This window comes from Cebidichthys violaceus, unplaced genomic scaffold, assembly GCF_023349555.1.
Source record: "Cebidichthys violaceus isolate CVI_PGR_0920_01 unplaced genomic scaffold, fCebVio1.0.p SCAF_21, whole genome shotgun sequence".
NCBI lineage: Eukaryota > Metazoa > Chordata > Actinopteri > Perciformes > Stichaeidae > Cebidichthys > Cebidichthys violaceus.
The window spans coordinates 2,543,803-2,570,788 of NW_027176384.1; the positions used below are offsets into that span (position 1 = coordinate 2,543,803).

Genomic DNA, 26,986 nt, shown 5'->3' on the forward strand with positions numbered 1-26,986 from the left:
ATGGCTGGGTCTCCTAGGTTTACCATTGGCCTTAAGCACTAACTGACAGCTCTCTCCGGGCCTCAGAACGCCCACCACAGTACTCTATGTGGAGCCCTGTTGTTATGTCAAGCACTCAGCCACTCTGCTCCATGTAAAATGACAAATAAATGGGATTCTGAAAGGAACTTCCCTTTTGAAAAATAGGTTTAGAAGAGAGGCACAAACAATTGTGGCTACTGTAGGTAATAGCCCCATTTCTTCTTTGTCTCTCAGAAACCAAAAAGACCTAGCTTAAATGTTTTACCATTTTCAGTGAACACAAGAAAGATGTCAGGATCACAACATCCTCAATGTCTGCCTGTCTGCTGTGTCCAAACACAGCATAGTTTTTGATCGACGCACGGGGTGCATGTACTGTAAAGGTGTCAGGCAATCAACAGTGTAGCCACAGGCAGACTTCCTGTGCAGAGCCTCACAACAAGCCGGAGGTTATTGTTTCCCTGACCTTTGCTATTGATCCTCACTGATCCTTGGAAATGTCAAAGTTAAAAACTCCAAGCCTCAGCCACACTTACTAAATACAGTGCCCACGCACAAACATGCAAGACAGAACATACACGCATACAGAGAGAGGGAACAAGAGAGGGATTTTTTAACCTAAATTCATTGTGAAATCTAATTAAAGGACAATATTATTGTGTGTTGAGTACATCTAATTACTATAGTTATTGGTGTATTGCATGATGTCTGCGGGTATGGAATAATTCATAAGCCTCATAATCATCAGTCTATTCTTCCGTGTCTTCATAACACTGTTCATTACCATCAATGGGCGCCTGCAAAGGAGATTACTTTATTGCCCGTTTTACACAGCACTGTGTGAAATAGTCCTGTTTTGTGTTACTCCCACATACACACACATACAACATAGCCTCATTTGTGTGTTGGTCTCTCAATAGGGTATTATATGGAGCGATGAGCTGAGCCAAAGGTACTTTGTCACTATAGTAGCTAATATTCAGAAAATGTTAATGAATGGACGAAAACTAATGAAATAATTTTGATTTAATTTGGGTCGTGAGGTGATTAATGGGAGAGGATACAAAAACTTTCAAAAAATAAATTTAAAAATAAGTGATTACTCTTCAATACATGCCTCAACATTTTACTTTAACACAGTACTTGAGTAAATGTTCTTAGTTACTTCTAACTAGGGCTAAACAATATGGAGAAAATCAAATACAACAATTATTTTTCACCAAATACCTCAATATCGATATTGCGACGATAGAGTTGACCATTGGTGTTTTCGCACAATGAGGTTTTTGCTAAATCTTCATAATATGGATATAATGACTTAGTGGTTAAAGGCAAACTATAGAAGAGCTAGAAAAGTCTGGTAAATTCAGAAAATGACATCACGTCACTGTAATGCAGCCTTTATAACCAGGAAAAAACATACTCCATATTACATCATCACGATACCCAAAATCTAAGACGATGTCTAGTCTCATATCACAATATTAATGTAATATATATACTTTTAACCACTGCAAATCCCTATAGCTCGACACCACACAAGCAACGTTACTGTTCATTACCTGCAGCACAAAGACAATGACGTGCCGTATGAGGTAAAAAATGCATCAAAATCGGGAGAGGGGAACGTTCCGAAGTTAATCTAAACTTGGCAGTTTGATACAGAAAAAACAGAAAGAAAAAAGATAGAATCAAGAGTAAAGGCAGATTGGCCAGATTTTGATCTGTAACTCAGCACTTTTCTGGCAAGGAGTGAGGCTGAGGGTGTGGGGGTGCAGGAATTGTGTAGGAGTGAGAACTAGATTGCTTCCCGATGCGGCTGCCATGCCAGGATGGGAGGAAATGACATCAGACATCAGTGGAGAGGTGTGGCGATTAGGCAGCGAAGAAGAGAGGAGCGAGGGATAGCAAGGAAAGGGACAAGTGTGTGTGTGTGTGTGTGTGTGTGTGTGTGGGGGGGGGGGGGGGGGGGGGGGGGGGGGGGGGGGGGGGGGGGATGGATACAGAGCCCAACCAAGCAGTACTCTAAATACATAACTAATGTACCTTACGGTGCAACTAGAGTCCCGGCTCATTTATTGTCTCAATAAAGCTTGTCTGACGGCCTCTGCATCGGTTATCAGTCACAGAACCATCTTAACTGGGTCAAGACCGCTGGGGTGGGGGGTGGATGGGGTGTGTGTGTGTGTGTGTGTGTGTGTGTGTGTGTATGTGTGGGGGGGGGTCCAGCACCTCTCTTTCTCTCTCTGTCTTCGGAGCAGCGGGTGGTGGCAGAAAGCGCAGCTGGGGCCCTGTTATCGCTCACAGTTATTGGAGAGAGGTCTTGGAAATTCAGAGTACCAGGAGAGATATATTTGGGCCGTTTATCCTTTGAAATGCACACATGCGTCCAAATGAAGGACACCTGGCACATGCTGGTGCTATAGACTCTCTTTTTGAGTTACTACGATGTGTGAAACTTCTTAATATGTATTTTAATAGCTGACTCAATATTTGATTCATTGTAGGTTCAGCGTGAAATGTTACGAGTCATTTTAATTACATGACAAAGAAAATATGTTCCTCACAAGTCCTTAAATGCTGCTGTTTCTCAAATAAGAACAAGTATAAGCTTTTTGTATTTCCAACCTTTTCAATGATAGCGTCTTTCGAAAGAAATAAATAATAGGGAAGAGGGAGGAGAAGTAAAGGTGCAATTTTGAAAGTACTTAGAATGACGAAGCCTGATTAGTCTTTGGTATTAGAGGAAAAAAAGGGCGCTTAAAAATTAATAATCCAAAAAAATACACTCAGAGGCAGCATTAAATCAAACAACAACAGCTAGAGTGCTATGGAAATGTATTCTTTTCAAAAGCAGTCAGTTAGGGATAATGAAAAATAATAAGTGGTCCTTTTGAAAATACAAAAGAAATACTACCAATCCTGCTATTTAATTACCAGTAAATGTATTCAAAGGAGCATGCATTTCTCAACAATAAGCAATATTTCAGCAAAAGAAATGGAAAATGTTCTCTGTAAAAAAAGACAATATCTAAACAATGGTTTATGATGTAAACATTACTTGTATACCAAAATTCAATAAATAAAGTTCAAGAGGAGCAAACTACCGATAGTACAGCAACAACTTTTTTATTACTCACTGCATTATCTTTTGCATGATGAGCTTATGTTCAGCCATTTTCCTGATGACATTTAGATTCAAAATCAAAGTTTAAGATTATTATGTTAAAAAGAAAATAAATTAACCAAGATAATTATCTAAAGTGGGGAAGTGTTTTGACTGAAAACATCACAATTTACATTGCTATTTTATTTTTAATTCTTGGTCTAATTATTAAATTACCATACATGGTAGCAGATGAATTGTAAGTGAGTTCTCAGCAAATAAAAAAAAAAATATTAAGAAAACCTGAAGGCAGAGAATTCTACAGAGCCTCTGTGCAGCTCGTCCCCGCCTGCAGTCAGAGTGAAAATGACACCACAAGCTTCAGGCAGAGTGAGAAGTGATCAGATGCAATGGTGGAAGAAGTTCTTTAAAGTTCTAAACCTGAAAGGCATACTATGCAGGAATTGTTGTATACTGTTTGTAGACACAACATTCAAAGTTGACCCCTCCTCCACCCGGCTCAACGACAAGACAACCACACATTCATTCTCGTTTTGGATCGAGCTTTGTCTGCTTGGCATTTTGCCTCGCTGTATTTGCATTTTTTCGGCACTGTGTCCACCACGTTCGTAGGTTCCTCTTGGATGCGTGCTTGTGCATGCATGAAGGCTACACACTCATTGCCCAAAGGCTGACGGCCAGAAACTTCCCGCACATAATGAACTAAGAAGAAAATAGGAAAACACAGGCAGAAGGCAGCCACCACCACACACTTCTTGTTGATCATGATTGAATTGTGATGATTGAGAGGGATTATTTGTGTTAGTTGTGAGTCTATACATTGTTTTTTTAGGAAAATTGAGCACAGTGTGCAAATGATGGCTGCGCAGTTGTTCATTGCCAATATGCCGAAGACCACAATTCTGATTCAGGGGTTTATTTTTCCCATTACAGTAAATTAGCTAATAGAACCAATGTTTCATTTTTGTGAATACACTTAGATCTTTATGTATATTAGGTCTACCAAAAGAAGAAAAAAACATACAAGATGAAGGGCGTTGGAATATTCATCATTGTTTAAAGGTTTTAATTAGAGTACACCATCTGCATTTCTTTTCTCCTTGCCTCTTTATGTTATTAATTGTGTCACAAGTATTGTATATAATATTAAATATAAGGGGGAGAGTGTGTTACTTTTTTTTTCAAGGTGTAAGAGGAGGCTCTAAAGAAGAAATATGAGAATAAACCGCCGTCCTCACCCCAATAACATTCCTACAGTCCCTAAGATTTTGGTGAAATTGTTTTATTTTTCTATTTATGTGATTTTTTTTCTGCAATAGCTGAATTTACATTTTGTATTTACCTCTCTATACAGAGTTTTCTTTTTTTTGTAAATAGCACAGTCCTTCATTCCTGTGTGTTTGTCCATATGCTCAAACGATAGTCATGCATGGGCGTGGATACATTAACAGGGACACATGCACACAACTTCACTGCAGAGTACTCACAAAAACCAAATGACCTGAAAATAATAAGCACTAACCAGATTCGAGTGAAACCGAATAGTCCTTTATAAGCTGCCTTACACATAACAGCAATGATTATGCTCTTATCTGCTTTGGGAACTGTACTGAGTTGAATTATCATTCATGCTGTACTGCTATTTTGCTTAATGGAATTTGTTTAGCAGGCTTTGTAAGGGAGCAAACAGGGAATAAACAGATTTATGGGGAGCTCTGCCAAGTAAAAGGTTATGCATAATTTAAAGCGGATTAGTTTGGATGTAGAGGTCAATAAGGCTAAATAGACAAGAATCATCAACATCCAGGAAGGAAAAGGGGCGTCTTGAGGGTCCCGGCCTCCACCAGCTGTACAAACTCTTTATTAACAGACTCGAAGGCTCGCTCACATGCATCCAGGAGCATGCATTAGCTTACATTAACACACACACACACACACACACACACACACACACACCTTATTCATACATCAGTACACACATGAGCAGTTAACAGAAGGCATACTATAGGAACTAATTATAGCAGTGTGTTTATTTTTGTTTGCAGCCTGAAGGCGTTGTTCTACTTTAATCTAAGTATGTCACTGTGCCATTTATCATCAACTTTAACGTAGTCACCTTCATTACTGTCGGCCACATCACGATCGCAACTGTCATCATAACCCATCATTACAGCACCATACTATCATGCTGCCGTGCGTGTCCATTTGTCAAATTTCCTTGCTCCTTGTGTTGTTTACGACTTGTTCACTCAGCTGCTGATAATGGCTGTATAAGCTAAGAGTGTGGTTTTTTGTTGTTGTTTTTTTGTTGCTTATTTTAAGTTGCCTCCTTCAGATAGCAGTTCAGTCTTGGCACATCACGCAAAGCAGTAAGTCTCCAAGAGGTTGAGATAGAACAAAGAACTGAAGATACAATTGGTATGGTGATGGGCTGTAGTTTTCACTTTAGTTTTGCAATCCATTTTGTATTTTGTGCGCCGTGTTAGAATGAAGCAACTTTTTTGTAATATCTCAAGTTTTAAAGCTTTAACTCCCTGTTTTGGCTTATAAAACACCTCTTGATACCTGCCATGTATCCGCCTTTTTCAGCGAATTTAATGTCCAGGTAAAATAAATCGATCTATTCATAAAACCGTTACAGTTAGACATGTAGCCTCCGTTTTATCGTCTACTGTATACTGGCTCTCGTTTCACACGCATTACCTATTTTCTTTTACCGGCCGAATCTGAAAGCAGTAACAGTGACTTCAGTCCCCCTGTGTCTCCAGCTTCCAACGGTGGTTAAGACCTGTTTAAACTGTTAGCTTAGCATGTCTTCAGCAGATGCAACAGAGAGTGACATAAGGGATGTTTTTGCAGATTTTGGATTGGATTTTCTATCCTGAATATTCTCTGTTGAATTGAACACAGAAAAATGGGACCCCTCATCAGTTGATAGTCTGCACATAATTTTAGAAATGCACCGATCGATGGGCAGCCAATCCAAATTGGCCGGTTTTCAGCTGATCAGCCACACTCATGTTTCTGTTTTACTTCCTAACTCAAGCTCTAAGCAGCTTATAATATATAATTAAAACTACTAATGCCAATATGTATTTGTTTTATTCAAAGCAAGTATTACAATTTAAAAACAATAATTTATTTCCCAACCATTTGAATTGTGTGTGGATGGAAACAACAAACTAATATAACATTTAGAATTTAGAACACTGACCGTGGTGGAAAAAGTCAGCCTGGAGCCTTGCTCTTAATTACATTTAAATCGTAATCGGCAGGTCAGATATCAGAATCAGTCAAGAAAATAGCAATTGGTGCATCTCTACGCAATTTACTAACTCATCATCATAGGATTTGGTTACTCGTGAAATGCACAAGCCTAAAACATCAATCTTGTGCCTGTGTGAGTGCGAGTGATGTAAATGCTTGCCTGTTTGTGTTATGGCAGTTATAAGAGTAACTCAGTATGCATGAACGTCTGCTGTGCATATCTGTTGTGTAGATGTGTATTCATGGACTTGTGACAGACTATCGCACTGTATGCTTTGCTTCACATGAGAGCACACAGAGTACATGTGAATTTTTCTGCTGCTGAAGTCAGGGTAGTTCCACACTGCTTTCTCCTGACTGAATGGGCCTACAAATATTAATGTTGGCATAATTGGACACAACAAAGGTCATTTTGGACCTTGTTTGAATTGTTTGTTTTTAACACTTGATGCATAAACATGTTTTTGATCCCTCTAACTTTCTCATTTTAGTTTTTCTAATGAATATGTTTTTTAATGAAGCACAATCACATGGTTAAAATATCAAATGTAATGCATAAACCTTTTCTGTATAGGAGTTGCGAGCAGGTACATTTGTGTTTTCCAGCAGGCTTCTAGGTCTCATGGGTTTACCATTCACTGCTGATGTGCTGGTGTCTCTGTAGACTCTGCTGTAAAATGATCTCTTTCCCACAGACTCCTGTTCGCGTTGACATTTCCTCCTCTGGCTTACAGTGCCTTTGGGCTCTCCTTCTTTGTGTGGTGTGTCTGGTGGACACACGTGCATGCCTGTGCGTACGTCCACAAATCAGGGGTTGCTGTTGGCGTTTAGCTGTGAGGAAATGTCAGAGCACATCTGCGAATGAACGATATCAGCAGTACCTAGTGGCCTGTACACACACACACACACACACACACACACACACACAGAAGAAAAGCAAACCCAGAGCAATGGCACGCAACAAAACCTGCCAGTTATGCACCACAATAATACCTAGCATACATTGTATGCAGAAATAAGGGCATTGAGACTGGAAGCAGCAATGTGGCAAATGGACTTCAGTGCAGAGTTGTGGACATCTGGGAGAGCAAAGGGAGACTGATTGTGGAATGAGTCTCAGGTTTTTCATAAAAAAATTAGCAATATATTCATAAATCTGTATATATCCAAATATATTAGAATTGGAGAAGAAAAAACGTATGGCAATTTTCAAATGGGTCACCTTTCACTTCAAGGTATGTGAACGAAGATGCATTGGGTACCTAGGAGTCTCCCCTTTGCAGTCATGCCCACTTTATGCTAATCCTATGCAGTGTGGGGCAAAAACCATGCTGATTTTTGCATGCAGTATATATTTTTATTTTTGCCTGTTTTAAAATGGCGCATTTGAATATGTCTGCATACTGGAGTCTCTAAACAGTCTTGGAATTGCATAAATTCAGTCTTGAAATTGCATAAATTGGAGATGACTAGAAGGCTGAGACTCGTGTGGATCTAATGAGCCCAATTGTTTCATATGTGATGATGTTAGTCCCAATAGTAGCCATTTCATTGAAGTGACACCATTTTTTTTGAAACTTGGCTTTTCTGTATAAAATGACCTGTTGTGACCTCCAGTATAATCACATCCTCATTAAAACTGTAGTCATAAGAACAAGAGACCTAGACAAATAGGGGGTATCTGAGGAGTTTCCACAACAGAAGTGCTCAATTAAATCACAAGAAAATGCACTTCTTAAAGAAATCTGCAAAAGTCAAAAGATTTTGATGCCAAATCAAAGAATGTTTTTTTCTAGAGTATTAGAAGTATTATTTTTCTCAAGGTATTTGTGTCTTAATGTGGTATTTGGAGTGATCTTAGATATTGGTTTTATAAATGTATATAAGTTTAGCACCAAATCTGTGTTATAAATGATGAAATCGCTGCAACAACTTATGACACACAATAGAGCATGGTATTCTATCATAATTGTCTAAGCCCTCATACACTTTCACTATTAATTGTAATCAATTAATTCATTAATTTTCATTTCTGATTCATGACTAACTTGACACACAGTGCTGAGCTTCATATCAAGCTTCAGATGATGTCTACTAACTTATATGTGGCATATACTGCTGACCTGTTATACACCGGTGAAAGTCCCCTATTTGCTAGCCATACCGCTCCAAAAAATGGGTTAACAATTAAGATATAACTTGTTAATTAGTGAGCTTTAGAGGTGCCTATGTGTCAGAGCCAGGCTAGCTTTTTTTCCCGTTCCCAGTGTTTATGCTAAGATAGACTTAGTGTCTCCTGTGTCTAGCTCTGTACTTAAGGAACAAAACTGTAATAATCATATTAATTTATTCTTAGCAAGAATGTTAACTGTATTCCTTTAAATATTTTTATCCAGTGCCACCATCAGTAATAATGGCCCTATACTGAAACATTAGTCTTGATGGAATAAGGCAAACTAAGTTTTCACATTTTTATTTAACAAGGATGAAGGAAGGAAGTAAGGAACAGAGAGAGAGGGACATAAAGAGAGACAGAGAGGGAGCTATAATGTGTTCTTTAATTTGACAACAGAACTCTAATTTCAGTCTTGTCTATAAAGTGAACCCAGTTGTAAAGCATTACCGTCTTTTCCTATTAAATATCATTTAGCACATCAAACAGTTTGGAGGAAGCAGTTATCTTTTTTCCAGAAGATTTGAGCAGTGAAAATCTAATTAAAGCACCTGTTTCCTTTTTCTTTATTCATTCAAAATGTTTGAAATAGCATAGATGCATGCAGGAGGCATAATGCATGTACACTCATGTGTTCATACCATAGTTATATTCATGGTGGTAAAAGATTATTGGGTGACTCTTTCTTATGCACACGCAACACTGGAAACACCCACACAAGCATACATGCATATGCACAGACACAGGGCTGGGGTCTGGAAATGTCAGTCAGCATGCTATCTCATTATTTCTGCCTCTTAAAGTTTCATGAGTGCAGAGGAGCTATTTGGGACACAAATTTGCTTCACCAAAAAACCTCAGGCTTTTTAAAAAGGGGCTTGACAGCTTTTAGTGTGCAGATACTCATCAAGTCCGCCAAACGGGTGGAATAATCTTATGAAAATCAGGCAACGCAATAGACTGGAAAGGAACAAGCATGGGAAGGGAAAAAGAGAGGCGAAGAAAGAAACACAGAGGGCAGGCGAGATGAAGAGGGGAAGGGAAAGAGTAGAAAAAGAGGGCAGACATGAAAGTGTGGAAGGAGAAAATAGTGATTGTGAGGGAGGGTGAGATAGGGAAAAACAAGACAAGTGAAAATTAGCTGAGATGAGCTGAGAGGAAAGAGGATGGAGAGCCGGTGGCTAATTACAAAGCACTGGGATTTATTTCTTTGCATTCGGGTTTTTCCTCTCACATTCCCCTGAGCCTCCTCCTAATTCCTGCCAGGCGTGATTCAGGTTTAGGGAACGTCTGCTTACCATGGCCAGATAGTACTGTTAATTATCCAGATAGATCCACTGTAAAAGAAGACATGGGAGGGGATTTCCGTGATGAAAGAAAATCTTTGATTCTTAATGGCACTCAGTTGAGCTTATTCAAGCTGCCTTTTGTTTGACTTGGTTGCCTGACATGTCCGCAAAGAGATTATTCTGTGTGCCTGTATCTCTGTGGGTGTGTTTTCATATACGGTGCAAATGCTGGTTGCACATGTGTGTGCTGAATGCATTTGTGGTACTTAGCTGGCATCCTTATTCCCACCATTTTAAATTAAGTGTCATACAGAATATAAGCAGCCATAAATAGAGGGCAAGAGTGATTTTATTGTGCGTGCGCTACCAGGAAATGTGCACACTTATTGTAAGGAGAACTACATGGGGAGAACATTCTGACACATTCATAGTACTCATTTGTGAAACAAAGACACAGTGAATTTGTTAAAAAGCTATTTTACTCGCCATTACTGGGCGGTAGGGAGGCCTGAGAAGCACGTTGATGCATTAAAGAGGTGGACTGAAGTGCCAGCGAATTGACAAACAGTAGATAGAAAATGCATATGAATGCTAATGAGTTTTGAGTTTTGTGCGTCTGTAAGAGCTCTATTTTGCATCTGGAGCGATGTTGATTCGTCAGACAGCAGTTGTGCAGTCCTTGCACAGAATCATTCAGGCACACAAGTGCTGTTGACCACCACAATGTGACACAAAACACAACCCTTTAGAAATCATGTATGATAATGTGTTAAAATGTGTTAAAAGTATATATTTTTTTAATAAATGTGTGGTCCTACCATATGTGATCTCCGACATCTGCAGCCCTTCACACACTACTGACTCTGCTATTTGCCAAGGCCATATCTGATCTGTACAGTTTGTAATTATCTTAGCACATCTTTTTATCTTAGCACCATCTCTTGAAGAGCGCTGCACTGCATTTATTACACCAGATCTGATCTGTCTTTAGGTCTACTTTCTCTCGTTCTCATCTATGTTCTTACTATCTTCCTGCCTGCAACTTCTTTCTCTCACACACGCACATCTTTCTCCTGCCATCTCAGGCTTGGCATGGCATTAGACAGAATTTATTAGGCCAAGATGCTGGCTGTTGACATGAGTGTGATCTACCATTTGCTGGGAAGATAAGTGTCCCATGGAGGGTGTAATAATGTTCTCTCCTCTCTACACCTTATCTCCTGCTGATGAAACCAAGACTGATACCTTCCCATACACACAGCATCAAACCTGTATGTGTGTTTATTTTTGTCCACGCCTGCCTGTGCTCACCGGTGTGTTAGCGCTTGGCTGCCTGCATGTGTGGGTGCGTATTTAAGGGATGTTTTTCTTCCACATTGACCTTGAATCTTATAAGTTTCAACACAAGCCACTGCCCTCACACCAGCACTGCAGTGACATGGTCGAATGGTAACAGATAGTGTCACTATGAGAAGATGTTGCTGGGAGATGAGTTTAGCTAGTGACGCAAATCCAAATGTGACGAATAAGGGCTGTGCCTGAACTTGTCTTTACTGTTTCTGTTTCCTCATATGATAAATCACAGTAAGTAGATGTTAGCAAAAAAAGTCCACCATTTCTTTTGCATTTCCACGCACAATATCTGGCTATAAATATGGGAAAACAAACATATCATTGATACAGTGTACAGAAAAATGGTGATAATCAATTAGTTTGTAATCTTGCAACAACTATAGCTTTACAATCTGTTGAAGCTTATAACCATTTTTTTTAGCATGTTGTAAAAAATTGGTCATTAACTTTATCTGAGAACCACCATAGCTGAATATTAAACCACCACTATACCACAATAGTGTATATAAATCCAAGGCTTTTATTTGTCACTCGAGCAGTTAGCTGTTACAGCTATATTCGGCCATGTAATTTAGCCATGATTTGTTTGAAACTCTCTTTTGGCTCTGTTTTGGTCTTGGGCTCCACTAACTTCACCAGCTAATCACTAACTTTACTGACTGCTGTTTAGTGCACAGTGTGTTTATCGCAGCCTTGTTAATGAAAGCAGCTGCCTGGTGCGGCTGGAAATGACAATGTCAAGAGTTGGGTCAAGCTGAAAGCTAAAAATACCAAAACTAAAAAGCTGACCGGTGCTAAAATTTTCCTCATGGGGGACAACTTCGCAGTTGGATTATAATCATTTGTGAACATCCTTCACGCTACCCAAATTAATTTAATCCATTATTGTTGTAAAAATATATTGATATGAGTTAGAATTTCTAGTAACACAAATCTGTTTTGCAAATTTGTGATGTCTGTGCAGTTACATTTTAAATCATTCATCCGACATACCTTTGACCACCACAGCAACCTGATGCTATACAGCCACTGTACTGTTATTTCAGTCATAAATGACATGTCTAACACACATGCAGAGTGGAGCACACACACATAATAGCATTCATTCCCTCATTAGTATTATTTACCTGACGCCGCAATACATCTTCATCAGCTGAGGGTCACCCCACTGGATGGTAATTTAGAAGCGAAACAAAACCGGTTAGTGAATAGTGAAGTGACCTTGCTGACAATGTGATAAATTCACAGTAATGGATTAAATAAGAAAAGGAAGGAAAAAACAAAAATCTTGAAAAACTGCGTGTTATTACAGCTGACAGGTTTTTTTCCCTTTCACCTCGACGAATGGTGTGTTTTCAATATGTCCTCTAATTTTCTCTTCTGCTCACTTGCTTCTCTTTTCCTTTTCCAATGCTGGTTTTACATCATCTTCCCCACACTACACATACTGTTGCTGAGGCACAGCTGGCTATAGATGCAGATTCAGAACACTTTCTTGTCCTTCACATTTACATAAAATGGAAATTTATCTTTGGCACTGGCATACTTCACACAACACATCAGGATAAACCACTCAAAAGATTGATTTCAAATAATAAATAAATATGTGATAAAATGTTAAAAAGAAAATAAGTTCTTTAAAAGGGAAACGATGAGGGCCAGAGGAGTCATGACATGCTTGGGTGTTCTGAAATGATGAGATCAGAACATTGGTCAATATATGGTGAAATTTGAAAATGTTATCAACATTGCCCCAGAAGGTGAATTTTGTTTTAATTTACTGTTGCCAGTGACCAGCTCCTGTCCCTGCCCTTTGATGGTAATTGGCTTGCACTGTAGGTAGAACCTGTTCTATCTACATTCATTCTGTATTCTTGACACAGCTCTTTGTGACCTTTGGGGTCTAAGAAGGATGACGATGTCTTGCCAGTAGGAAGCTCTGTTTATGTCCTGCTGGCAACAGTATAATGTCATCAGCATGCATTATGAGGGAGAGATCACTGCTTTTATAATGCACAGCATATATGTGTATGTAGGAAAGCAGGTGAGAGAGAACGGATCCCTGAGAAACGCCTGTATAGGGACAAGCTAGTCAGAGAAAGGTGTTAAGGGGTATTGCTTTAAACAAACTGAACCATATCTGAACGCTGTAGTTGTCTCAAATGGTTGTTGTCTTGAAGGTAGGGTGAAAGAGCGGCGAGACTCAACTGTTCAAATGAGGATACCGGTGCACATTTTCAGACAACCTTTCTTCAAAAGCATTAATTTTCTTGCAATCGGTTGTACACATGAAAACCGACGGAAGTTGTGTTATGAATGAAAAAAGAAAGCTTGAGAGAGAAACTCAAATCTAGCCTATTCTTTCACACCTGCCCATCTGGGCTATAGCTCCATGAAGTGGGTGTGTGCCTTTCAAACTGTTGGTTTGGGAGTCAACTCTCCGATTCCAATGTTAGAGAGGTTGCGAGGGGAGGAGGAGTTCCAGGCACTGTTCGTCTTGAAGAATACCGAACTCTTTAGGGATGGATGCAAACTCGGGGGCATAACAAACACCTTAATCCAAAGGACCAGATAGGGGCTGACATTCATGCAGGATAAATGCTTAGCATTTGTGGATATCCAGAAATGGACAACAGCCAACGATTGGCTTCACCGGTAAACTTAATGGAGTTCACAGCAATAACTTTTGATGTCTATCTTAAGAACTGCCAGGGGAATGAGGTTATATACGCTAAACAGAGTGCTTTGTCTAACTTGTGGAGCAGGGCTGATCTAGAAGAAAAAAAAATACTGCTGACAACACTTAATAGTTTTCAGATTTGAAATTGCATTGTTCCGCAAGTGTAACTTTGTCCCTGAAGTGAAAATATTGAAGTCACACGTGTTAGATTGTTATTTTGTTAGCCTTGAGGCGAACTATAGTAGCGCAAAGTAATTCAACCTCCAGTAGCATGTCAGCAAAATGCACTCAACAATAATAATGCTTTACATTGGTGTCAATTTCAAACTCACTCTTTACTGTGCTGACACAGTGTTCATAGTACTTTCAATATTTAGTAAAGTAGTGCTTGAGAAGGTATACATATTTCACGGATTGATTGATATATAGGTATTGTTTATGGTGAACAGATATTAGCATTCGGTACAACACTCGCTGATGATCTACATTTGAGGTTATGACAACTACTGAAGGTGCCCTGAGAGCAAATTTATAGATATGGAACCGAGCACAATTCCTATGTGCTTTATAAGAGAGCCAGCATCCCATGGACGTCATGGCAAAGACAATATGATGTATGTATGCCCTGTAATTCATTCTGAGTTTCACTGTTATCCATTAGAGAATGCAATTTCCCATCCATAAATGCATACGAATATGAGCATAAATGTATGTATCCGTCTTCCTTTATCTTGCCCATATTCTGTAATGGTCAAGAATGTTATCTCGATATGCTTGTTCTTTACTTTGTCTTCATCCTTCCTCTCTTTCTCTATCTCACTTCACCTCTTTCCTATTTCTGTCTTTCTGATATACGTACTCAGGTGGTCATTTTATTCTTGAGATTGGGAGCCAACCCCAGACACAAGGCAGCAATTAGACGTCTTTTCTTTTTGGGGTTTCTTACATTACATTACATTACATTACATTACAGTCATTTAGCAGACGCTTTTATCCAAAGCGACTTACAATAAGTGCATCAACATTGGTAATCAAAAGAACTACTAGTCACCAGAAGTCATAAGTACATTTCCTTTTCCAAACAAGCATCTAAGAGCATGAAGCAGAGCATAACTCAGAGCCAAAGTACAGTGCAGAAACAAGAAAAACAGTTAGTGCTATAAGTAATACGAATACAATAAGTGCAACAAGCTAGTATGAAAACAATAAGTGCTAAGTGGAAGGCTCAGGGTAGCACTTCCTGAAGAGGTGGGTTTTCAGCCTGCGCCGAAAGATGGGCAGCGACTCCGCTGTCCTGACGTCAGTGGGAAGTTCATTCCACCACTGTGGGGCCAGGACAGAAAACAGCCGTATTACACCAAAAAGCACTGGAAGGATTGTTTTTCAAATTGTACTTTGTGACTTTATTCTGGCTGTTCAGCTAGTGCTGATATGTTATTATAGAGGCACACATTTAGTGTAAATGTGTGACGTCTTTTTTTAAATTGCTCATCGATGATTCATTCTGCCCCTCACATTTCCTCTCACTAACTGCATACATTATGTCAGATTTTCTTCCAGTAGTTGGGTGCTGTTTCTATAGAGGATACTGAAATTATTCCTAGTATATATCTTAATAGCACTATATGATTAGACCAAGAGCATGTCAGGTTTTGATCTCACGTTCAGCAGAATCAAAGAGCTTAGTGTTTTGCGCAAATGCGCAACAATCACAAAGAAAAAATGTATAAAAGCCATTTTATGGATGTCATTGTCCTTGTACTAGCAGTATCTACTGATTTGTTTGAATGCATTTTCAGTGGGGCAAGGATATATATGAACAGAGCAAAGCTCAGTGCATTGCTGTTAGCTGAGAAGAAGCTCTGATGCAAAATAGGAATCGCATGACAGTGTGAATCCGTCACACACCAACAACAGAGATTGGTAATGATGCTCACACCCGAAACGAGATACAGATTTTTCAATTTAAGAATCCAAAATACATTTGTTGTGTTGAAAGATTGCATTACAGCTGCAACATCACTTTTCTCAAACTGAAAAACTCAGGTTTAATTGCCGCTATATTTATCGTTGTTACCGTTATGTCTCAGTCTATGAGTGAAGCCTACAGTACAAATAATGCAATATGATTGAGCCTGGGCCTGTTTTAGGAAGTGTAGAAACTGAAATACAGCAGCACAGACTGAGACAAGGTTCGTACTAAAAAAGTACAAATTACAACATGTTACGACAAAGCCTTTTGGAATGCATTAAATCTCGGATCTTTAAATTAAATTGGAGTATTTTTTGTTCTTTGTGGTAGAAGCAAGGACATATTTCATCGTGTTTAAAATGTTGTTGAATGCAAGAGAAGCTGTAAACTTGCTAAAATCATTTGTGATGTTTGATTTTATTTACCTGAATGATCGCAGCTCTCTCCAGCTCTCTCCATCTGCCTGATTCTCTCCATCTTTCCCTCATCTCTCCCTGTCATCCCCTGCTCCCATACCTCTCAATTGTCACTTTACTTCATTGCTCTTCATCTACCTGCATTTCTCATCTCTCTTCCAATCTACCTCTCTACATCTCTCCATCTTTTTCACTCCATTTAAATGTATTTCAACATTTTTCTCAAATCGCCCCCTTTCCATCATTTTCCATCGTGTTAAATCTTTGCCCATATCTGTCTTACTCCATCTGTCGTCCCTCAACCCACTCCCTCTATTTTAATCGTTACATCTCTGCATCAACCTCTCTCACTTCTCTTCATCTGTTCATTCCTGCTATTTTTCTCACCTCTCTAATCGCTCTTTCTCTCTTTCCCTGTATTCTCTGCAGCTGGTATTGTTCGGAAAAAGCAGTGGTGTGAGATGGTGCCATGTTTGGAGGACGAAGGCTGTAACCTGTTAGTCAATAAATCTGGCTGGACTTGTACGCAGCCCGGAGGCCGAGTCAAAACCACCACGGTGAGTTCTCTTTTCGCCCCCCAGGTTACACAAACCACTCTCAAACCAGTAGGTGTGTGCAAAATGTGTGGACTTACTGCACCAGTGGTTCTGAGAACAACATGACCGTGAGAGTTGAAAATAAAGCATTTGCATAGAAAATCAATTGTGGTGTTAATCAAAATCTAAGGACACATTTAATGCTATTTCTTATGCTGCTTGAACAGTTTTGCTTGCCAAACATTGCTGTTTAGAGGCCATTTTAACAAAATGAATACTTTTACAGGATATTAAGCCCTTTTGAGTATTGGCTCCCATAAAAAGCTCTTATCTAAAGCCCACTTTAATGTGCTGTTTCCGGGTCCTGATTTTGTGTACAATCGTGTGGTGATTTTTGGGTTGTGATTATTTCATTTACAACATTTTTATTCTCAAACTGCCTGACATTACAATGTGTCCTTTGAGACAAAAAAATGTTGGGAAATGAAACGAGTTCCAATATACAAATGCTAAAATAATACACATTCTACATTTGCTGTCAATTGTTTATTATTTTTTTCAAACTGGCAATCAAATATATACAATTATAAGCAATAAAAGGCACCTTTACTTAAACTCATGGCTTTTGCTGCTACAGCCTCATTTGGTCATGTATGGTGGCTTATGCTAGCTAATGTTAGCAATAGTTAAATAGATATTGTTGTGCTGACTTCACTAAGCAAAGTTCTTGACTACTGATTATTACCTTTTTCAGTTGATTTGTCCTTTCCTGTTTACACATAGCAGACACAGAGTAAATTAGCATTAGTTTGGAATAATGTTCCTGACCACTCAACGGATGTACGTCCAATATTCGCTCCTCTTTTGGCTGTTTTAGTCCAGTATGCCAGAAAAAAGGTGGCTCTTTAGCTGCTTAATGCTTTGCTATGATCACTAACTTTCGCAAACGTTTTTGTCTGCTGTTTTTTTCACTGAAATGTTGTGGGTCGTAAACCTGAAACGCTCAAATTCTGAGAGGAACCACAGAATCACTAAGTGTAATACCTTACACATAGTCATTTGACCCATTGGTAATTTGAAAATATTGTAGCTCAAAACAACCTCCTCAGGAGATTCTTGGATATTATCAGAAAATTGAATATTCATTCTTTTTGATTGCACACATTGAGCCTCATCTCCAACTGTTGCCATATCACTGCACATTGTCGGGTCACAACTCCATTGATAATAGCCTAAAAATCAGCTAAGAATTCACTTGAAAATGCCTTAAAAAAATGTTCCTCTCCCACCCTCCTCGTCTTCAGCTCGTCTCTACAAACTGTACGCGGTTTGTTTACTTCCTCGTCACCCGCAATTAGCTTGAATTAGGGACGTTCTTAATGTTAATGATGGCAACAGATGGGGAACCACCACTTGTATTCACTAAGATGCCGCTCATTCATTCAACCGCCCGTCTTTCAAACCCTGTCTCCAGCTCTCCAAGCTTCCTCCTCTCCACTTTACCCCCAGCTCAAACTCTCACACACACACACAGACACACACACACACTCAAACACACACACACACCTTCCCACATACCAGGCCTTACATCCTCCCACTGCTTTACAAGAGATGTAAAACCCTGTTGCTCTTCAGCCTGTATGCACAGTCTTTACTGTAGCAATTAAAGTGGCCTCCGTTAAGAAACATGTTACACAACACACACACACAACACAGCTGCCCTATCTGTGAATGTCAATGGGTGAACACTAAGGACCGGTGGGGCATCATTAATGCATCTGTCATGATTTAGTCATCAGTTGACTAACTTGTTTATGCCTTCCTGCTTAAAGACAAACACATACATACACGCAAACACGTAGCAGATACAAACTCTGAATGCTGAACCCAGATGATATGGTTTTTTATCAGCTGCTGCCTCTGCTCTCTTACCGCGTTGTGAGTCTCTCAGCGGACACCAACCTGAATATAACTGGTTGTGGAGACTGAGGTGACAGCCATGACATGTTCCACCTACAATGTAATTTGTTATCTGTGCAGGCAGACACACACACACACACACACACACACACACACACACACACACACACACACACACACACACACACACACTAACACCCAACATATATATAAGCAACATATAACTGTGTTAGTTTGACAGATTTAAGAGCTAGGGTGTGTGTGTGTGTGTGTGTGTGTGTGTGTGTGTGTGTGTGTGTGTGTGTGTGTGTGTGTGTGTGTGTGTGTTGGAGGGGGGTTGAGTATGCAAATGCAGTGGTCACTGTTTATTTAGGCTAATAGATGTGCATTGTTATGTGTATGTTAACATGCTCCTACTGATGTTTTCAACTGTTTGTATACTCAGAGTTATGAATATGTGTCCCTGCTTTCAAAGGGTGGCCCTGTAAGCCTAGGCCTCAAGCACATTTCATATCCTGCTCAGGACGTCAGTCAATGTGCCTCTCATCGGCTTATGCTGACAATATGTGAGACGTGACAGGTATTTCTTGCTTGCTTCATTGGCTACTTTAAGCCTGGTGACAGCTAGTCAAATGGCTGGACAGCTATGTGCACTCATCTGTGACTGTCAGTGTGTGTGTGTGTGTGTGTGTGTGTGTGTGTGTGTGTGCGTGTGCGTGTGCGTGTGTGTGTGCGTGTGTGCGTGTGTGTTTGTTTTAAGCAGCTTTCACTGTCAAGGATTCTAATAACTTGCAACAAGCAGACTCGGGGTCATTGTTTAAAATTCTTCTAAAATTCTTAATTCATGTGATGGATGAACTGGCCTAATGTAATGCTCCCTTAAATCTCGTGGTTGAGGAAAGTCTTGAAGATTTTACTTCACAACCATGCGTGTAACCTAAAATTGCCTGAAATGCATAAAAGATTAAGGCTGATTCTCCAAAGCAAAAATTACATAAACCTCTTGTTATCTGCTGACCCAAGGGAGAATGACGGGCAAAAACTAAACAAACAATTTACTCCTCAGCCTCCCTCTGGTTAACTTTGAACAAATGGCCCCTTCCCTAAGGCTTTTCAAGGTTAAACCCAAACTGCGGCCGCCCCAATATTGCCTTAGGACGACTGCTGGCTGTGCACAGTCCAGTGAGCATGTCTGACCTGTCTGTCAGGTGTTTGTGTGAAAACATCAATGCAGACAAACAGACATGTCCCTCAGGGCATTTGACTAAGCCAAGTCAATCTGACTCAGCCCCATAAAGGGCTATTTTGGACAAATGTCAGGAGGCGGTTTGCGTGTATTGGTCAAATGTTTGAGAATTTGTGTTTTCTCTGTCAAACAGAAGGAGATTGTTGTTCAGGATGACACCGCTGACCTCTTCTCTACCTTTAGTCTGCTCGTATGAGTTGCAAGGCAGATTGATGTATGCTGTGCGTTTTTCCCTCAACCTCTCAGAGGCCACCATTTGATGTGCTTCTGTTTAAAAATAACTTCCTCGCATACTTGTTTTCCCTCTGCTTGACTCCATAGAGTCTTTTTTCACTTTCACCCGCTATCTCTTTTTTACATTATCTCCCTCCCCGTCTCTCACTTTTTCTCTCTTCCGCCTTGTCCCTGTGTCCATGCATTCATCTTGGTCTGACCCTGCTTTGCAGGGTACGTGTAGTTCCTGTCAATAAAAACACAATATGGATTTTTTTGTAGAGCCGGCTCCAGAAGAAACATATGAAGATTGATATGTACATTGCTTACTGTTGACAGTGACGTTTTAAGCGAGGTTACTTTTATTGGCAGTGCACACACGCACAACTGCAGTTGAAAAGGACACATATCAAACAGAGGTGCACTTGTGAAGCCATTGCACATCATTTATTTCAGTATCAAGAGTCTTGCCAATACAGTGACAAGTTTCTTCTCTAAATGATTGACCTAACAGAAAATTGAATTCCTCAGATGAACGATATCAAGCTCTAAGACTATAAATGAGCTCCTTGGGTTCACTTAACTGTATTAATGAAACAATAAAATGCACGTGGACACTCAACTGCATGTCCATCACTAACCACTTTACTTTATTTTCTTGTTTTACCTGAGTACATAAAAGCAAATGTCTGCCAAGAAGCATGCTTTATAGCAACCCATATGGGCATAAAAATGATTCATAATTAGTGGCCGGAGAGATCTGTCAAAACATAACGAATCTTCTTTTTCACTAAACCCCGTCCCTGAATAGCGATTATTCAACCAGAGCGTATAAACTGCAAAACAATTTGTAGTGCAAACAAACTTGTGTACTGTTTAATAACCTACAGTGCTATGACAATATTCACATGTTGAATAAACTAACACGCTAGTGTTTGGGTAATAGTCACAGCGTCCTAACAACACAATATGCCATGTTCCCTGGAAAGCTCATCTGCAATAAATCACCAGATAAAGAAACTCTTTTACGCAGCAACCAGGGGTTAATTCCCACTGCCAATATACTTCCCTCCCTCCATGACACTAAATGATTTGAATTTACATTTTATCACACAGTTACCACAGTCAAATGTTGCCTTTGCTGCCTTTCCAAGCGCTCTCTTTTGGCAAAGCGATATGTAGTCTCAGCAGTCATCTCCTATACCTCCTTCTCTCAGTGAAAGGCTTACCGCCGTCTATCTCTCCAGAGAGGAGGAAGCTCTGCATTGTGCCCTCCACCATTTTAGACTGGCAGATGAAACGGCGCAGGGAGCTATCTCTCTCTGCATGTGCTGACGTGGGGAGCTCGGCGAAAAATAGGCAGACTGAGTGCGCCATTAGAGGAAAAAACGAAATCACCTCGGGTTATCTGACGGCTTTTGTGACAGCCCGATAAGACGAACAATTTAAAAGAGAGACAGAAAAGCAGTTTGAGGGAAGAAGTGTGAGTGAAAAACATAGAAATAGATTTGGGCCAGTCAGACGCACAACATCGTAAAACATTATTTAAGTCGGTTGGTGCGCATCAAGCAGTGGCTCTTGTTGTTAAGCCTTTCAGTGCTTATAAAGACTGTTCAAAAGTGTTTTCTCTCAGCAAGAAAAAAAATTTGTCAAGATTATTTTTTCACTACTGCCATGCTGTATACACATGCTATAGTCAATGTTTTCAATTGATTTAACACTCAGCAAAAATAAGTGTATTTGTCTTGAAATGTATAGTCTTGTGTACTGTACTTTTCACATGTAATGATACAACACACAATCATTTTCAGACATTGTAGGAAACAGTGGTTCCAAATGTAGAAACCGGGACTATTTAAATGACTAAAGATCCTTTAATGTGAGACTAGGTCTTAATCATACGTTCTATTAGGTCAGTCCTGATTGGGGTATTTAGGCTGTGAACAGAGTGCTATGAACAGAATTGGCACCTTGTGAGAGAAAGGCTGTGATTACCGTAATCAAGCAGAATAGAGGAGAAAGATATATGGAATTGGAAACATGTTTGAGCATGAGTATAATTTTTGATACTGTGAGCTCATGTGTCATGTATATTTTATACACTCTAGAGGTACTCTGTAAGTGGGAGAGGGCAAGATTCAACATGCAGACTCTTCGTGCCTTGATGTGTATTTGCGTGGAAATAAAGGTTCTTTTTATCCTCACACAAACAGAATTTTTCTAGAAAGGGTGCCTTTTACACATGAATCCCTGTGAGATTCTAGAGCAGGAATTCTCAACGTGTTTTGCCTGGGGGCCACTTTTGCAAAAAAGGCCAGTGGCCAGTTAGTAAACAAGTAACAGACATTTGAGGCTTAGCCTGTACCTCCATGTTGGGTCCAGGGGATCCTCCCCTGGCACTTCATTTTCATTAATAAACTAGCTCTATTTAGATGGGGGTTTTTGCAGTCCAGCCCCAGTCAAAGTACAAAAGCATCCCATTGTGATTCAATTTACTTTCATTGTTCATATTGTACCCTGCTTAACCCAATGTCAGCTGGGATTTGCCCCAGCCCCCCCCCCCCCCCCCCCCGTGCGCCTGAATAGTATTCAGGTTTTGTATTTAAGCATATATGATATACATCTGCTAGTGAAGGCATGTTGGTCGAGAATGAAAAAGCTCTTTCGTTTGGGATTTGTAAGCAAGTGCCTCCCTTCGATATACCCCAGTCCCCTTACCATCACTTCCTTTCTGTTTCTTCATCTCTTCCTCTCCGTCTCTATGGGGATCCGGTTCAGGCGCTGGACCTGATGGACCTGATGGAATCCCCCAAAGCCCCACCATCACCACCCCCCACCCCACCCCCCCCCGGTTCTGGGTCGGTACCGGCCTCAGTAATTGATCCCTCTGGGCCCTCCAGGCACATCCAACAGTGGTTTGAACAGATTCACCGCTAAGAAGAAAGCTGCTTGGCCACCCCAGACAGGCCAAGGGAGAAAGAAAAAGAGACCCTGTTGTGCTGCTAACCATTAGCTGTATCTGCCAGCTTCTTTCTTGAGGGAGCCAAGTCAGCACATCGTCTCGGCTTGGAAAATACCAAATCTTCCATTTTGGGAAGCTGGGGCTGTTAGTAAGAGAGGCAGAAAGACAACTAAAACAATAGAGTCTGCCTGTTTAGTTTCTTATCAACAGGGATTATTCTGCTGAGAAAGCAACGTTTCCAAAACCCAAAATTTCTGCTAGCCAATGAAAGCACACGGCCCAGTTTCAGAATTTCAGCCATTTTCATGTGGCTTGTGCACTGCAAGCAGCGCCCAGTTAACAGAGCTGTAGGTTTTTTCTAACAAGCAGGCTACAACAAATGTGCACACTCACACAAAAGTAAATACAGGTTTTTTTTGCTGCTGAAAAACATCTGTTTACTTGTGCATTCTGTTTACCAAGTTGCCCATGTTAGTTTAGCATGTTAGCAAAATTACTAATTAGCACTAAACACAAAGTACAATTGAGGTTGATTAGAATGTCATTTTGCATGTATTTGGTAATAGACCTTGAGACACACTAGCAACAAACAGCTTATCGGGTTTTCAAGACCCTTTTAGCGATACAAATTGATAATGGTGGTGGTGCTGATGATGGTGCCGTGACTGTGTCTAAATTCTGAAAAAATAAAATATAAAACACTGCATCCTCATTAAGAACTTGATAACCATATCACCTTCCCCTCTCTCTCCTAGGCTCTATGACGCGACAAGAGTCCCCCTCGACACTCTTGCACTATGGAGAGCATTGATGACCCCTTGACAGACAGCCAAAAACCATCTGCCAACAGCACCCTACCACCACCACCAACATCACAACAACTCCACCCGAACCCTGGTCCAGCAAAGGCGGGAAGCAACACAAGCAGCTACAGAGCACCAAGAGCCACATGGAGGCAGCGAGGTACAACTGAAAGCCCCTTCCCCTCTAATTCTTTGATTTGTCACTCAAGTTCTTGTGGTGAAGCTAGTTTTGAAAAGGGAGATTAGTCATATCGTATTTTTGTTATGTATAGCCAAATGTCTCTCTTAAAATGAAGTTATTTGATTTAAAAAATATATAAAGCAACCATGTGTCCGAATCTTACTTACTGCACATAAATGATTTATCCAAAATGTTAATTGGGTAGAGGCAGAGAAAGACATGGCCATACACATTGATATAATGAAGATTGTATTACAGAACACCAGCATTTACAGATATAGTGGGTTCATTTAAGTAGCAAAAATTATCTTTAATTAGAATAAAGGATTTAAAACATGGGAGGATAACTAAATATAAAAACTTAACTGATGACACATATTAATATATTGATATAAAACATAAAAACATAAATATATTTCAGAGAGAAGAAGATTGCAGGAGTTTTTGAGTTGGCACCTATAGTATCTTGGACAAAAATGTAATGAAAATGAGACACAGCAGAACCTGTTGATTGGACTGCCACAAAGTACAAGAGGTCTGGACCACTTTACAGGGTCTTGGTCTCAAGTTCCAGACAAATTCTACCTCAATCATGCGTGGACCTTTGAACTGGAAGATGCCTCCCAAATCCTGAGAACTTTACTTTACCAACTAATAATCTGCATAGTTTGCATGATAGTTTGCATTGCGCCATTAAAATAAATCTGACTGTGATAGCGACATGTTGGTTGAATACATATTAGCTGATCAGAACTTATGACAAATGTAAGAGTCTCCCATGGCACACACTGGACATTTGATAAGAATATAGTGTACATGACACCACTATATTTAAAGCACGTAGCACTTTAAAAGCAATTTATTACTAAGCACTTTGTATATTTGGACAGTATCTATTTACTGTATGTACCGAACCGTTTTGCCTTGTCAATTTGAAACTTCTTAAAAGAAAGAAATATAAATACGTATTTACATATTTTTTTAAAGCAAAGAAGGTAAAGGACTCTGTAAAGAAGGCTCCCACCATAAAGTTATCTGTGATAACATCCAGGGGATCACCCAACCTGACAAAAAAATAATAACAACTTGGTCCCTCTGGTAGTTTTATTTTTTCAAAATCTGATGAAAAGCATTACAACCACTTTTCTAGATATATTAGTCCACAAACACATTATCCTCCCGCTTTGCCAGAAAATGCAAACAAGAATCACAGACATAAATAAATCCTGATAGAATTTAAACAACCGTAATGTCTTTATTTGGATTACAAATCTTTCCATAAACTCGCCTGATCCCAAGTGTGTGTTTAACCACAGAAAATCCATGTGTGCAGCAATACCAGTAAAACCCATAAGTTTCAGCTTGTTTTGCTCTGCTTTATTGGTATGCCTTGTATATTGTCTTTAAAGTATTGTGTCAGATGGCGTCTGTGCGCTAAAATAAAACAAGGCGCCAGACAGATATTAATGCATGTGATTGGGAAACAGTGAGTAGCCATGTAGTAAATTTGGCATTTAGTGCAATAAAAGGGATGAAGCTAAAGTCATAAAAATGCCTGGTCTCATAGAATTTCTAAAAACCAGGCTCTTCTCTCGGTCAATATTGTCGGCATTTATGATTCGTTTTCTAGAAATAAATCTGATCCGGCTGCTTTACAGGCCAGACAGCAAGTCTTCAGTAGATTTGAAAGTATAAATAGACACAGAGTGGAATGCATGCTGTGAACGAGGATCCTCTCACAGCGCATCATATAGAGGATCATTGTCTGTTTACTAATGAAGAAGGCTATCTAAGATTAGATTTGGTCCCATAATGTATAAAGGGCAACAATACCATATTGTCTGCAATCATCTGTTCCCATGCAATGGCATGCAATACAGTAGCTTATTGCATGGACAGATATAATCTATACATTACAGTGCATTGAGGGAAATGGGGGAACATTTCAAGTTGTTTGAATCTAAAACAAATCAGTGACATTTTGTTATTCCTTTCTGGTAGAAGTGCAATGTTAAATCTGTTTTAATGTTACCTCTTGAGAATTGAAGTTCTGGTCATATTGTAGAATCCAGATAGTAAAATGTGTTTGCTTTGATGTTCTGAAATGCAGTATGAAAGGGTTGATGATGACGTAACACCCCAGATAGCTTTGAACTCTCTCTTAATGTGTAATGGGGCCTAGTGTCTAGAGGCCTGTGCATACATGTTCATGTATTTTGATCTCAGCGTCTGCTTCAGGCATTATCCGACTTCACAGAATGTAATGAGCGATTTCCCTTCCCTTATTAACCTGTGGATCATTCCTAACCTACAAGTTCACTTATGAATATTCATCTAGTGGGCTATTGTGCAGCTTGCATGCTCCAATCCAAAAGGACGCGTGCTTAGCTGCACAAGGCTGAACATTAAACAGCGACGGCAAGAACAAGTATTAGAAACAGGTAGTTGATGCAAAAAAGCAGGGGCAATTTAGAATGACAGATGAGCAGAAAAGGCTTTATTCCATTAGCTGATGTTTCGGCACCGCCTCGCCCTCTTCGCAGTGTAACAAAAAAAGCTTCCAGCCAAATCAGCCGATCAATCAAACATCAATTCATCAACCACATTCTCCTGAGATTCTGCATTATTCACATCCATCAGAGTCTCAATAAAGAGTTTGGAGAAGCAAAGCAGATCAATTTTCGCTCATGCGCTAACCGTGGGTCACAGCGTTGTGACATTTTGAAGTCAGCGAGAGTTCATCCAAAGAGGAAATGTCAGGCCGAGGCCGCTTGTTCGGGCGCATTTGCTTTAACTCCCAGTTGGAGAGAGATTCATATGTATTGTG

At 39.8% G+C, this 26,986-nt stretch overlaps 1 protein-coding gene across 1 annotated transcript in view; it reads left to right on the forward strand.

Annotated features, from left to right (window-relative positions):
* Window positions 1-26,986, forward strand: part of tafa5a (TAFA chemokine like family member 5a) — a 132,186-nt gene that overhangs the window by 98,517 nt on the left and 6,683 nt on the right. The window contains exons 3-4 of the mRNA XM_068716894.1: window positions 16,728-16,855; window positions 23,931-24,138. Of these exons, the coding sequence (XP_068572995.1) occupies window positions 16,728-16,855; window positions 23,931-23,939 (137 nt within the window). The 3' untranslated portion in view covers window positions 23,940-24,138. The remainder of the gene's footprint in view (window positions 1-16,727; window positions 16,856-23,930; window positions 24,139-26,986) is intronic.